Source organism: Colossoma macropomum, unplaced genomic scaffold, assembly GCF_904425465.1.
Source record: "Colossoma macropomum unplaced genomic scaffold, Colossoma_macropomum, whole genome shotgun sequence".
Lineage (NCBI taxonomy): Eukaryota > Metazoa > Chordata > Actinopteri > Characiformes > Serrasalmidae > Colossoma > Colossoma macropomum.
Genome location: NW_023494792.1, coordinates 2022755 through 2036945, shown reverse-complemented (window position 1 = coordinate 2036945; position 14191 = coordinate 2022755). Strand labels below are relative to the sequence as shown.

The window sequence follows — 14191 nt, the reverse complement described above, 5'->3', positions numbered from 1 at the left end:
TTCTGACAGCAGTGATAAAATGTGCTGTAAGTTTTGCACAGGCCTCATTTCCTGTTTTATAGTGTTAAATTGAGCAGATGAAACATCTGCAGTGTTCTTCACTGAGTTCCCTGGAACTTTAAACAGCCTGAAAAGAGTTCAGAGCCTCGTGTTCTTAAATGTGGCAGCAGCATGAAATAGTTAGAGGGCAGGTAACACACCCAGCCCAAAACAACAGCACAGCCAGGGCTGCGTTCATAACGCCTGACGCTCCCAGTCAGAGACGTTTCATTGTCCTGGTGAATTCAAACAAATCAATGTACACACAGTAAACACACATATGACTGCACTGCATAACGACAGGCTCCTGTAAATAGCAGCTTCATCAATATCTGATAGTGTGTTTAATGATGCTAATGATCGGTGGGGTGATTATTATTATTATTATTATTATTATTATTATTATTATTATTATTGTGTGTAGTAGTATTAATAACTAATAACAATTATTGTAACATTATTGCTTAATCACAGTTCTTTAAAATGATTGCGATTTTGATTTTAATGATTTTAGCCTTCATGCCTTCAGAACGAGGGCGTGTATTTTCACACTCGAGGAGAAATGTGTGTGCAGTTGTGTGTAACTAGGCAACAGTGTAGATCATTTGAACAGTGCAGCCAGTGTAGACTGAGGTTAAACACAGCTACAGAAGCCAGACGGCTAATCGGCCTATCTGACCAATTAATAATTAACCACAGTTCTGTATATGATAATTACTCATCAGCTGAGTTTCATACTTATTGACCATCTGCTTAGTGACGTACAGATAATTAATAAATAAATTCATAATTTTAAATAGTAGAAATGCATTAATTATAGTCAATTAAGTATGAAGCATTTACTTAGTTGCTTATAAACAGTTCATAATAATTATGAATCATCATCCGTCCTAAGATCATAGATAAGTATTGTAATTAAGTGTTTGTAAATGTTATTAGGGACACTTATATAGAGTTATGACTTCTTAATGAGTGTGTAAAGATAGATCACATGACTGATTACACTTTCTGAAGAGCATCGATTATTTGTGTCAGTATGCAAATTAATAATAGTTTAAATGGTAGCACTTATTAATGCACCCATAACAATTATATAATTATTATTCATCATTAATAAACGATGAGGTTGCTGTTTAAAGGGGTCTGTTATGATAAAGTGTCACCAGAAACACAAACCAGAACGTTATGGGATGCAGCGTCTCCTGCTGTGGAGCTGGAGGTGTTTGGTTCTGGGTGTTAAGCTCCTCATGACTCTCCGTTCCCTGTACTGATTTGGCTGGACTGTGGCGCCCCCAGGAGGTGGAGGAGAAGAGCGAGCTGGTGCTGGAGCTGGAGGCTCAGGTGGAGTACCTGCGCGGAGAGCAGGAGCGGCTGAAGCGGGACAGCGAGGAGGAGGTGGAGCAGCTGAACTCGGTCATAGAGAAGCTCCAGCAGGAACTGTCCCACATCGAGCACAAGCAGAGCCCCGCGGAGAGCGCTCCCGACGAGGAGGAGTACGACGAGCTCAAGCAGAAAATGGACCAGGTCACGAGAGAGCTGGACACGCTCAAGACCGACCACTCCTCTCTCCTCGGCAAGTACGAGAGTCTGCGGCAGGAGGCGCTGGAGAGGGAGCTGGAGACGGAGAAGCAGAGCGAGAGGCTGGAGGACGCTCTGAGGGAGCGCACCGCGGCTCTGGTGGTGGCCCAGGCTCAGGTCCAGGCTCTGGAGGAGAGCGCCGGCTCCAGAGTGAGCGACCTGATGCAGCGGATAGCGGAGCTGGAGGAGAGCGTGGAGGAGAAGGAGCTGGAGCTCCACGCCTGCAGGCTGCAGGTGGAGAGAGCCCAGGAGGACGCAGAGTCCCTCCACCTCAAGGTCTCTCAGCTGGAGGACAAGCTCAGGGAGAAGGTAAGTCTGTGTTCACTTTATAGAATGGTACCTGTTTGTTAGGGCCAGACCGACGCGGACCGTCTGCGGCCGATACCGGATTTAGGCAGATAAAATTCTGATAACAAAAGGAGGAATTGTTGATGTATGAATGAAAAAGTGCAGCCAGCGTCTACGACTGAACTTTGCAGGATATAATTTAAAGGAAAAACGGTGTGAGTGAGGAAGTGCAGCTATGAAGGTGTGGAAAATGTAGTTAAACAGTGCTTTACTGACCGGTATGGTGGTCGGTTCTCAGTGGTCAAAAAAAATAAAATAATGTAAATATTATAGCACTGGGGGGCGGAGCTTCTGAGTTTCTTCTTGTTGTAGATTTTGTATTTTTTCTTACTTTAACATCTGGTGATAAAAGTGAGGTTTGTATGTATTTTATGTGTTTTGTCATTAAAAAAAGCTTATAGGTTTTAGGCAGCTAAAAATATATGATGTGATGATATGATGGTCAGTTCTCCATGGTCAAAAAAAAGAAAATAATGTAAATATTATAGCACTGGGGCGGAGCTTCTCAGAATTATTTATGCTTTTGTTTTGTGGTAATTACATCATATATTTCTTATTTGTATTATTTTTAAATAAAAAATTTCATTTTTTTCGTATAACATTCTTCTGATGTTAATGAGGTTTGTGTGTATTTTATTGTTTTGTCATTAAAAAAGCTCATATCTTTAAAATATATGTAATAAAATATATATAAATATATAAAAATATAACTTTATAGCTACTTGGCTACTGATTTTAAAAGGCTAAGATTTCTGCTAATATGGCTGATATAATTTATAGGAAAATTTTGTTATAAATCAACAACTGCAGCTTCGAAAGTGTGGAAAAGGTTCTACTCCAGCAGGTGTAGTTAAACAGTGCTTTACTGACCGATATGGTGGTCGGTTCTCAGTGGTCAAAAGAAATTAAATAGTATAAATATTATACAACTGGGGGCGGAGCTTCTCAGAAACAAAGAATATTCTTTTAAACAAAATTTAAAATGTGTTTTATGTGTTTTGTCATTAAAAGAGCTCTACATTTTAACTTTGAAGAAGAAGGAAAAAGATTTTTTACCTAAATCTGCCTTAAAGAAATAAATTTCATTACAGATAATTTCTGTTAATCCATTCTTCATTAAATGTTTACATAAAGTAAGAATCAACTTCAAATATTATCATTATAATGCAGATTTATTTGTTTATATGGCATTCACTTTACATTTTTCTGTAGACTGCAGTGATTTATGTTCCCGAAGTTTTACTAAGAAATTTTCTATCTAAAATTAAATTAATATTATTGTTATTATTATTAATATTATTATTATTATCATCATTATTATTATTATTATTGTCATTATCATTGCAGGTGGCTGCCATGTTGGTGAGCCAGGCCCAGCTGGAGGCGGTTCAGGTCCAAACCAAAGAGCTCCACAGGGATGAAGCCGTGTTGGATGAAGCCCTCGCTGGACTGGTGCGCTCCAGAGCGGGTCCGGAGGGCGAGGGCCTCGCGGTGGCTCCGGTGCGGAAGGTGGAGAGGGTGGGAAAGGTGGGCTTCCTGACGGAGAAGCTGCAGGAGCTGGAGCAGGGTCTGAGCTACATGCAGAAGGACCAGGAGCTGCAGAAGGAGCTGCTGAGCAGCTCGGAGGAGGAGGTGCAGGAGTACGAGAGAAGGCTGGCTGTGCTAATGGAGCTGCTCAACCAGATGAGAACAAGACCACCACACACACCTGCCCAGGTGAGCATGGAGGACACAGCACCGGTCATAAAGCTGACGTCCATGCAGTTATTGCATTGCCTCGTTTTTTCAGCACTGCTGCTCATCATGTTTGCTCTTCTAGACTGCGTGTCCGTATTAAACATGTCTGAAACTGTGCATGCGCTGGGAGTCTTTTAAGCCTTCACTTGGTCTGGGTGGTAGAACTTCACCTCCATCCTCTCCACACTGGGAGAACGACAGCAGGAGGAGAAACACAAAGTCTATCGGAGGAGTGAGACCTTGCAGGCTAATTAAAGGGGCCATTATAACGGGAGCCACAGCTATAAAGCACTTTATATTCAAATACAGCCACACAGTGTCGTCAGTGCATTACTTTATATACACAATATCAGCTTTATGCAAATAGAGCATGATCATGTGACCACCTGTGACCATCCAGCCCAAAACTTGCACCTCCTGCAGGAATTTATTAGGCACCTGGTGCTTGAGTTTTATCTCTGAGAAGTATGTTATTTATGTTTTGTTTTATTTGTTTTTATGTTATTTATTTATTTATTTTTATAGACATGCGCCTGATTAGCTGTTCTAATCCATACAGGGCTTCTTCAGACTGTCGTTCAGTTTGGAGCAAACTGATGATGATGTATTGATAATGAGAGTCTCAGACTTAAAACCAGGACAAAGCTTTCAAAGTCAAGAGAAAATTCTCCTCCATGATAACCGGAACTGTAACTGTCGTAATAACAAGACTTTCTCTCTGCAGTCGATGGGTGACGACAGTACAGCGATGGAGGAGCTTCTTCAGGAGCTGCAGGAGGTCAAAGGTGAAGCAGCAGCTAGTAAAGAAGAGCTAGATAGCTGCAGAGAGCTCAGCCAGAAACTCCAGGAACAGATAAAGGTACGGAATGTTCTTTACTTTAAGCAGCCCTCTTTATACTCTTTAACAAAAAAACACTGTCCGCTAAACAAAGATGAACAGTAGCAGATTTAGAAGTCCGGCATTATCTGACATTAGAGAGATGTAAAATTCTCTGATGATTTTACTTAAGAACAACATATAAGACAAAATGGAAGGGGACCCAGCATGGAGCCCTGCAGTACACCACATTGTCTTTTTGAGATTAAGTCTTTTAAAATAAAAAAAGGATTATCTTCCAGCTACATATGTGTTAAAACAAAGTGGGGCAGACCCTGACAGACCAATTTAGTCCTTAAGAATGTTCAGGCATTAAAAAATATAAGGATCAAAACAGAATTCACATCAGTGTTCTGTGTCAGAGCGTTTATTACTTGCATTCAACCTGTTTTAAGCACTATGATGTCATCTGAAATTAGATTGACAATTTTTAGTAATACTGTCTTGGAGTAAGTAATTTAGCTGTACAGTGGTCTAAAAATGGATTATTGGAAGTTGGTCTAAAGTTACTACATAATACCCATGTTTACATGCATCTTAATAATCCATTAATCTGACTAATAGCTTAATCAGAATAGAATATGTCCATGTAAACACCTCAGTCGGAATAGACAAATCTGATTGAGGCCATTCAGAATACAGTCTCTATCCGACTGATCGAGGTGGGTAATCCTGTAAATAATCCGTTAAATAGAAGAATAATATCCGTGTAAACGCCTGTATCTGATTACATTCCCTATCGGAAAGTTTAAGTCCGTTCTGATCATGTTCGTCACGTCATAGTGCAAGTTTATACCGTTCAACATGGCGGAGCAGAAACTGGTCTGCAGAGGAGACGAAGTTTATGCTCTGATCTTTAAAAGACGGCGGTGGGACGGACGTCCAGCTTATGAGTCTCAGAACACGACGTCTTCCTCTCGGCCTTCTTTAATAAGGACATGTGAAGGACGTTTTCCTGAGTCTGACATCATTTTAAAGCAGTTAAGAACACAAGCACTGCTCACTGCTGCTCATCTCACTCTGACTGGACTCACGTGATGCTGGTTGTCATGGTAACATCTACACTGAACAGATTACCTCGGTCTTTATCTCTAATCTGAATGTATTCATTCGAATTGGCAAAAATCTTTGCATGTAAATACAGACAGAATCTAGATTTTGTTTTTAGGTGGAGGTTTAGCTGTTGATGTTCGTCAGAGACAGTAGCTGTTTCTAATGAACGGTCAGAAATGTCCATGTCTGGATGTTTACAAATGAGTTTTGCTCTGTGATTCATTACCAGCTCAAAGAAGCAGCGATGGAGGAGCTGGAGAAAGACCTACAGAAGGTAAGTCCAGCACCTTCCTCCAGACGGGCTCTACTCCAGCTGCACCATGTCTGTCCCAGAGCTTTGCTAACAGACTCGGCTCTGTGCTTATAAGCCGTGCTGTGATTCACCTGACGTTGTGCCCTTGGCTCTCTTGATGTTTAGGCCTCAGAACGTGGGAGTGAAGAAGACTCCAGCAAAGTGTCTGAGCTTCTTCAGCAACTGCAGGAGGTCAAAGGTGAAGCAGCGGCTACCAAAGAGGAGCTTAGCAGCTGTAAAGAGATCAGCCAGAAACTGCAGGAACAAATACAGGTACAGAAATGGTCATTATAGGTGTCCTCACACACCACAGTCAGAGTAAACGTGTGTGTGTGTATATATATATATATATATATGTATATATATATATATATATGTGTGGAATCTATTAAAAAAGAGCGTTTAGTCATGTGACTGACCTTGTTTCATCTGTTGTAAGGAGCGAGAGATGACGATTGCCCTGCTGAAGGATCAGCTGCACCGGGTGAGCTTCATCATCTGACTTGGCTTTACTTTGTTTTTGTACAAAGCCAGTTTGATTTTACGGTATTTTATCATCAACCTTCTGTGTGAACCAGACACTCCTTCCTGTAGGCCAGGGGTGCACAGCTCCAGTCCCAGAGGGCCGGGGTCCGGCACAGTTTGGTGATTTACCTGCTCAGACACACCTGAGTCAGCTCGTCTGTTTTAGTGGGTGTGTTTGAGGTGGGAAACTACCAAACTGTGCTGTACAGCGGCCCCCCAGGACCCGAGTTGGGCACCCCTGCTGTAGGCCTTTACCTGCTTGCTGATGTTTGACCTTTTAACCTTTACATTTAGGCATCAGGTGAAGTCGACAATTCTGAGCTTCTTCAGGAGCTTCAGGAGGTCAGAAGTGAAGCAGCAGCTACTAAAGAGGAGCTGAACAGCTACATAGAAAGGAGCCTCAAACTGCAGGAGCAGATCCAGGTACAGCTTACGCTTAATACATGGTATAGCGCTCATTTTACACCTTAGGCCGCTTCAGAGAGCCTTCTTTACATTTTACAGGAATTTTGTCCACTTTTCCGCTTTCAACCACTTTACAGAACTTGCTGTTTATTTCCCAACTTACTCGTTCAGATACTTTACAAAACATACTTTACATTGTGCCACAACTTACACTTCACAGAAATTATTTTGTACCTTGCAGCAGTTTGTCACTTTACAGAACGTATTTTACAGGCGTTTATCAGTTTACAGAACATATTTTACAGGCGTTTGTCACTTTACAGAAGTTATCTTACCTCAATTTAGGCCACTTTACAGAAATTACTTTTCATAAATTATTTTACACTTTGCAGCAGTTCACGTGACTTTACAGAACTTACTTTACTTTTTAGCTCACTTTACAAATCTATACATTTTACAGAACTTCAGGCCACTTTGCAAAACTTGTTTTACACTTTACAGAACTTACGCAACACTTCACAGCAGTTAAGGTCACTTTCTAGAACTTACACAACTTTTTACAGCAGTTTAAAACTTTACTGAACTTGGTCTATATTTTACGTATTTTACATTTTTTCCTTAACAACTTGATTGTTTTCCCAGCACTGATGCTGTGTTGATGAGAGGTGGGATTAGCATGGGTGAAATAAACCTTGAAGGAACTTTCTAACACTGCTGTTCTGTACAGGTTCGAGACGTGTCCATTGCTCAGCTGATGGACGAGCTCCAGCAGCTCCGTACGGCCTTATCCAAATCCAGCGAGGACGTCCCGGCCCAGCAGCCTCAGTCCCACTCCAGGAAGAAAGCAGGAAAGCACAGTGAGGGAAAAGGCAAAGGGAACAGCGTAGCCAAAGACAAACCATCCCTGTCCAGGAAGAACTCCAACAGCCAGCCTGAGAAGTCTGCTAACAGCGCACAGGCCTCCTCCCAGACTCGAGTGGACGCGGGGACTCAGGTGGAGCAGGAGGAAGTGTCGGAGGAGCTGGAGGAGGTGATCGGGGAGTACAGAGAGCGGATCGGACAGATGCAGGAGCTCCACGCCGCTGAAATCATGGACATGGAGAACAGGCACATTTCAGAGAGCGACAGTCTGAAGAGGGAGAACCAGCGGCTGGAGCAGGAGTGCAGCGCTCTCAGAGCCGCCGTCAACAACCTCCGCTCCGGAGAGGTCAGTCACAATGCTCTGACCACAGCTTTCAGTCGTCATTTCAGTCATTCACTGTGTCGCATGACCACACCCACTGTCATCTGACCACACCCACTGTGTTCTCTATCCACACCCACTGTCATCAGACCACACCCACTGTGTTCTCTGACCACACCCTCTGTGTTCTTTGTCCACACCCACTGTATCATCAGACCACACCCACTGTTATCTGACCACACCCACTGTGTTCTCTGTCCACACCCACTGTGTCATCTGACCACACTAACTGTATTAATAGACCACACCCACTGTCATCTGACCACACCCCCTGTGTTCTCTGTCCACACCCACTGTGTTCTATGTCCACACCCACTGTCATCAGACCACACCCACTGTGTTCTCTATCCACACCCACTGTCATCAGACCACACCCACTGTGTTCTCTATCCACACCCACTGTCATCAGACCACACCCACTGTGACATCTGACCACACCCTCTGTGTTCTTTGTCCACACCCACTGTGACATCAGACCACACCCACTGTGTCATTTGACCACACTGTATTAATTAACTGTGACATCTGACCACACCCACTGTGTTCTTTGTCCAAACCCACTGTCATCTGACCACATCCACTATCATCTGACCACGTCCACTGTTATCTAACAACATTCACTGTGTCATCTGACCACACCCACTGTGTTTTCTGGCCATGCCCATTGCATTGTCAGACCACACCCACTGTGTTCTCACACTGTTCCCATTGTGCCCACTGGATACACACACAGAGTTATCTGTCCACACCCATTGTACCAGATGACCACACCCTCATAGTATGTGACCACGCCCACTATTCCCCTCTGTCCCACTGTGTTTTTTGAGCAGGATTAGGTGACCGGTCTGTTCTGTGCGTCCTCCTTGTATAAACGTTCTGCTCTAAATGTGGTCGTTCGTTGTGTCCAGCGTCTCGTTCGTTGTGTCCAGCGTCTCATTCATTGTGCTCAGCTGAAGGGTTTTGTTTTGTCTTCCAGGCTGTGAGACTGGACCTTCCTGCTTCCTCCCAGTTCAGAGACGGCTACACTAGCGGTAACTCTCATTCCTTACAAAACTTACTCTACACTTTACAGCAGCTTAGGCCACTTTACAAAACTTACTCTACACTTTTACAGCAGCTTAGGCCACTTTACAAAACTTACTCTACACTTTACAGCAGCTTAGGCCACTTTACAAAACTTACTCTACACTTTACAGCAGCTTAGGCCACTTTACAAAACTTACTCTACACTTTACAGCAGCTTAGGTCACTTTACAAAACTTACTCTACACTTTACAGCAGCTTAGGCCACTTTACAAAACTTACTCTACACTTTACAGCATCTTAGGCCACTTTACAAAACTTACTCTACACTTTACAGCATCTTAGGCCACTTTACAAAACTTACTCTACACTTTACAGCGTCTTAGGCCACTTTACAAAACTTACTCTACACTTTACAGCGTCTTAGGCCACTTTACAAAACTTACTTACTGATGAGCTCCAACAGCTGCGTATGCTGCGATTGTAACGTCGTTGTTTGTGTTTGTGCTCCTGGCAGACAGCAGCTCGGACTGGAGCCAGCGGACGGGCTTTGAGCTGCCTCACCTGCAGGCCGAGTTCAGGAGCACACCTGAGGGAGCACGCAGGGACGACTCTGAAGTGCTGCCTGATAGGATCAAGGTACGCTGCGGGTATCGGCCCGCTGGTTAGGGATCTCTGCTGCACGCTGTAGTTATTCCTGTAAACTTTACTGCATGCTTAATTTCTTTGTCTTTCTTTGTTTTTACACTGCAACTTTACACTTAACAGTAGACATAATACTTCACCTCTGCTTACAGCATATTTTACCTACACCTACACTGCATTGCTGCTTTTACACGACACTATACTTTCACTATACTGTAACTCTTTCACACTTAATAGGATATTTTACACTTGATCTCTGCTTTTACATTTTATGCTCTGCTTTACGTGACTTATCTTCTTTTACACAATACAGTACACTTTATACTGCAGTTACTTTACATAACATTATACCATCTTTACAGTACGGTTTACCTGCTTTTACACTTTTCACTATGCTTTACCTTGAACCTCCTTCACACTTCATAGTGAACTTCACACTTCACCTCTGCTTTTACATTTTATGCTACCCTTTACACACCATATCTCCTTTTACACAGTACCGTACACTTTACACTGCAACTCTGCTTTTTATGTTGCACTGTACACTGCATGTCTGTTTTACACAATACAGTACATTTTACACTGTAACTGCCACTTTGCACTTCACAGTATGCTGTACACTGCAGCTGTATCTTTACACTTTATTCAGTTTATACACTTTATACAGTTGCAGTGTACAGCATACTGTAACAGTGCAAAGTGGCAGTTACAGTGTAAAATGTACTGTTTTACACAGCCACTAGACTGTTGAACTTTACAGAACACTGCAGTGATGTATTTACACTTTCACACATCTCCATCTTTACGCTTTACGGTAGTGGGGGGGGGAGATGTTTTGTTTATGCTGTGTTGTTCTGACTTGCTAATATTGTGTTTTAAACAGGCTAACTTTGTGTTTTCTTTAGACTCTGCTGAGGGAGGTTCATCAGGAGGGCATGCAGGTCCTGTCTCTGTCTGAAATCCCTGTGCCTGAGGCCGAACACCCCGCAGCACAGCTCCCCCTGCAGGCCTGGAGGAAAGAGAAGGAGGCGCTGCTGGACACGGTGGAGTCCCTGAAAACCCTCATTACTCAGCTACAGACTCACAGCCAGACTCAGACAGAGACAGAGGTGAGACAGACAGCTTCATCACAGTAAACTGACACTTTATACGCTCTGCCCTCAAACCCATCACACCCCGAGCACGAGCAGCAAACTACCAGCAGAGGTCCTCTCAGTGACGTCTGCACACTTTCACTGCGTTTCCTGTGACTGATAAAACGATATCTGATCAACAACTAAAGTCTTTTAATAGCATTAGCAGCCATTTACACGCACTTAATAATCTGATAACTGCAGTAAATCAGATCGTGTCAGTAACTGGTTCAGCGTGTTTACACTTAATAATCTGATAACTGCAGTAAATCAGATCGTGTCAGTAACTGGTTCAGTGTGTTTACACTTAATAATCTGATAACTGCAGTAAATCAGATTGTGTCAGTAACTGGTTCAGTGTGTTTACATTAATAATCTGATAACTGCAGTAAATCAGATCGTGTCAGTAACTGGTTCAGCGTGTTTACACTTAATAATCTGATAACTGCAGTAAATCAGATTGTGTCAGTAACTGCTTCAGTGTGTTTACATTAATAATCTGATAACGGCAGTAAATCAGATTGTGTCAGTAACTGCTTCAGCGTGTTTACATTAATAATCTGATAACTGCAGTAAATCAGATCGTGTCAGTAACTGCTTCAGTGTGTTTACATTAATAATCTGATAACGGCAGTAAATCAGATCGTGTCAGTAACTGGTTCAGTGTGTTTACATTAATAATCTGATAACTGCAGTAAATCAGATCGTGTCAGTAACTGGTTCAGTGTGTTTACATTAATAATCTGATAACTGCAGTAAATCAGATCGTGTCAGTAACTGGTTCAGCGTGTTTACATTAATAATCTGATAACTGCAGTAAATCAGATCGTGTCAGTAACTGGTTCAGCGTGTTTACATTAATAATCTGATAACTGCAGTAAATCAGATCGTGTCAGTAACTGGTTCAGCGTGTTTACATTAATAATCTGATAACTGCAGTAAATCAGATCGTGTCAGTAACTGGTTCAGTGTGTTTACATTAATAATCTGATAACTGCAGTAAATCAGATCGTGTCAGTAACTGGTTCAGCGTGTTTACGCTGAATAATCTGATAACTGCAGAAATCTGATTATGATCGTGTTATAGAGTGCATGTAAACACACTCTGTGTGTTGCTTTGCTTTTTCCTTCCTGACCTCGTTGCGTTTCAGGTGTTTAAGAGTCTCTTTTTGGCCTGAAGTCACTGACGGCGTGTTTTTGTGTGTGTAGTCTGCAGGTGACTGGCGTGGTGACCTGCTCAGTGCGGTGCAGCAGGTGTTTCTGAGGGAGCGAGAGGTGCTGAAGGTCGCACTACTCAACCAGCTGGACCTGCTGGACACCAGAGACGCTGTCATTCACCTCAACCAGCTAGAGAGAGCACTAACAGACCAGGTACACACTCACACACACACACCCACCAGAGACCCCCTCATTCACCTCAACCAGCTAGAGATAGCACTAACAGACCAGGTACACACTCACACACACCCACCCACCAGAGACCCCCTCATTCACCTCAACCAGCTAGAGAGAGCACTAACAGACCAGGTACACACTCACACACACGCCCACCAGAGACCCCCTCATTCACCTCAACCAGCTAGAGAGAGCTTACAGACCAGGTACACTCACACACACACCCACCAGAGACCCCCTCATTCACCTCAACCAGGTAGTGTTAATGAAAATACACTGTTATTACATGTTTATTGCGTTGTTGTTCATTACTGCTGCTGTACGTTAGACAGACATAGTGAAGGACTAGTACAGTGCAGTAACAGAAACTGGGAAGTGTAGTGATGCTAATTTACAGTAAAGTTTACAGGAACATTAATGCAGTGGGTTTAATATCTTTGTGTATGTAGGATGCTGTCCAGCGGGAGGCGCTGTCGTCTCTTCAGTCCGCTGACCGCCGCGGTCTGCTGGCCGAGATCACACACCTGCGGACACAGCTTCAGCACCTGCAGCGGGATGCACGCCTCACTCAGCAGCCCCGCCCAGTGGACAGCAGCGGTATGACGTCATGTTCTGTGCGCTGTATTGATCGTGAGTCCATCAGTGAATCCAGTTATCATGTCTCCCAGAGTGCTGTAGTGTATTATAGCAGAGGTTCTCATCTGTGTAGACTGTTTACTGCACTACTATTTCAGAAATGGTGGGCTCAGTTGAGCCCCCCGGACAGCTGTGAGAGGCTTTGCGTTGTGTTCAGTGAGGCTCCGTCCCTTTTCCTGCGGTCAGTCCTGACACGGCAGAGCACCTAGGCGGATTTGCATTCGGTGAACTGCCACTTTACTCCTAGTCTAGATAACGCAGGCGTTAGGAAGTTATCTAGAACGCTCTCTCCTTCTTCCTCTCTGACCAGCTGTTCGTGCTGGAGGGACGGAGCTGCTTGGCTGCTGTTTCTGAGGCTGTGTCTTGTCTACAGGGATGTCTGAAGGCTGGCCGGAGGCTGGAGGAGAGGGAGGAGGCAGTGATGGAGGGAGAGAAGGAGGCAGTGATGGAGGGAGAGGAGGAGCAGGAGAGAGAGAGGACAGGCTTCCTGCAGCAGTGGAGGATCTGAAGGGTGAACTGGCTCAGACCAAACTGGAGCTGGAGGTTTCACTGCAGACGCAGAGTAAATACCTCAAAGAGCTGGAGACACTGAGGTGAGACACCCTCTCTCACTCTCTCTCTCACTCTCTCTCTCTCACTCTCTCTCTCTCTCTCTCACTCCCTCTCACCCTCTCATTCTCTCTCTCTCTCACTCTCTCACTCCCTCTCTCACTCACTCTCTCACTCACTCTCTCTCTCTCTCTCTCTCTCTCTCACTCCCTCTCACCCTCTCATTCTCTCTCTCTCTCACTCTCTCACTCCCTCTCTCACTCACTCTCTCACTCACCCTCTCTCTCTCTCACTCTCTCTCTCTCTCTCTCACTCACTCTCTCACTCACCCTCTCTCTCTCTCACTCTCTCTCTCTCTCTCACTCCCTCTCACCCTCTCATTCTCTCTCTCTCTCACTCTCTCACTCCCTCTCTCACTCACTCTCTCACTCACCCTCTCTCTCTCTCACTCTCTCTCTCTCTCTCTCACTCCCTCTCACCCTCTCATTCTCTCTCTCTCTCACTCTCTCACTCCCTCTCTCACTCACTCTCTCACTCACCCTCTCTCTCTCTCACTCTCTCTCTCCTCTCTCTCACTCCTCTCACCCTCTCATTCTCTCTCTCTCTCACTCTCTCACTCCCTCTCTCACTCACTCTCTCACTCACTCTCTCTCTCTCTCTCTCTCTCTCTCTCTCACTCCCTCTCACCCTCTCATTCTCTCTCTCTCTCACTC

General features: G+C 44.1%; 1 protein-coding gene across 7 annotated transcripts in view; it reads left to right on the top strand.

Annotated features, from left to right (window-relative positions):
- Positions 1–14191, top strand: part of akap9 (A kinase (PRKA) anchor protein 9) — a 150334-nt gene that overhangs the window by 122934 nt on the left and 13209 nt on the right. For all 7 annotated transcript variants that reach the window (XM_036577852.1, XM_036577851.1, XM_036577850.1 and 4 more), the window contains 14 exons: positions 1336–1926; positions 3313–3681; positions 4427–4561; positions 5862–5906; positions 6051–6197; positions 6364–6408; positions 6744–6872; positions 7582–8061; positions 9074–9128; positions 9638–9759; positions 10671–10874; positions 12108–12269; positions 12743–12890; positions 13303–13522. In XM_036577852.1, the coding sequence (XP_036433745.1) occupies positions 1336–1926; positions 3313–3681; positions 4427–4561; positions 5862–5906; positions 6051–6197; positions 6364–6408; positions 6744–6872; positions 7582–8061; positions 9074–9128; positions 9638–9759; positions 10671–10874; positions 12108–12269; positions 12743–12890; positions 13303–13522 (2852 nt within the window). The remainder of the gene's footprint in view (positions 1–1335; positions 1927–3312; positions 3682–4426; positions 4562–5861; positions 5907–6050; positions 6198–6363; positions 6409–6743; positions 6873–7581; positions 8062–9073; positions 9129–9637; positions 9760–10670; positions 10875–12107; positions 12270–12742; positions 12891–13302; positions 13523–14191) is intronic.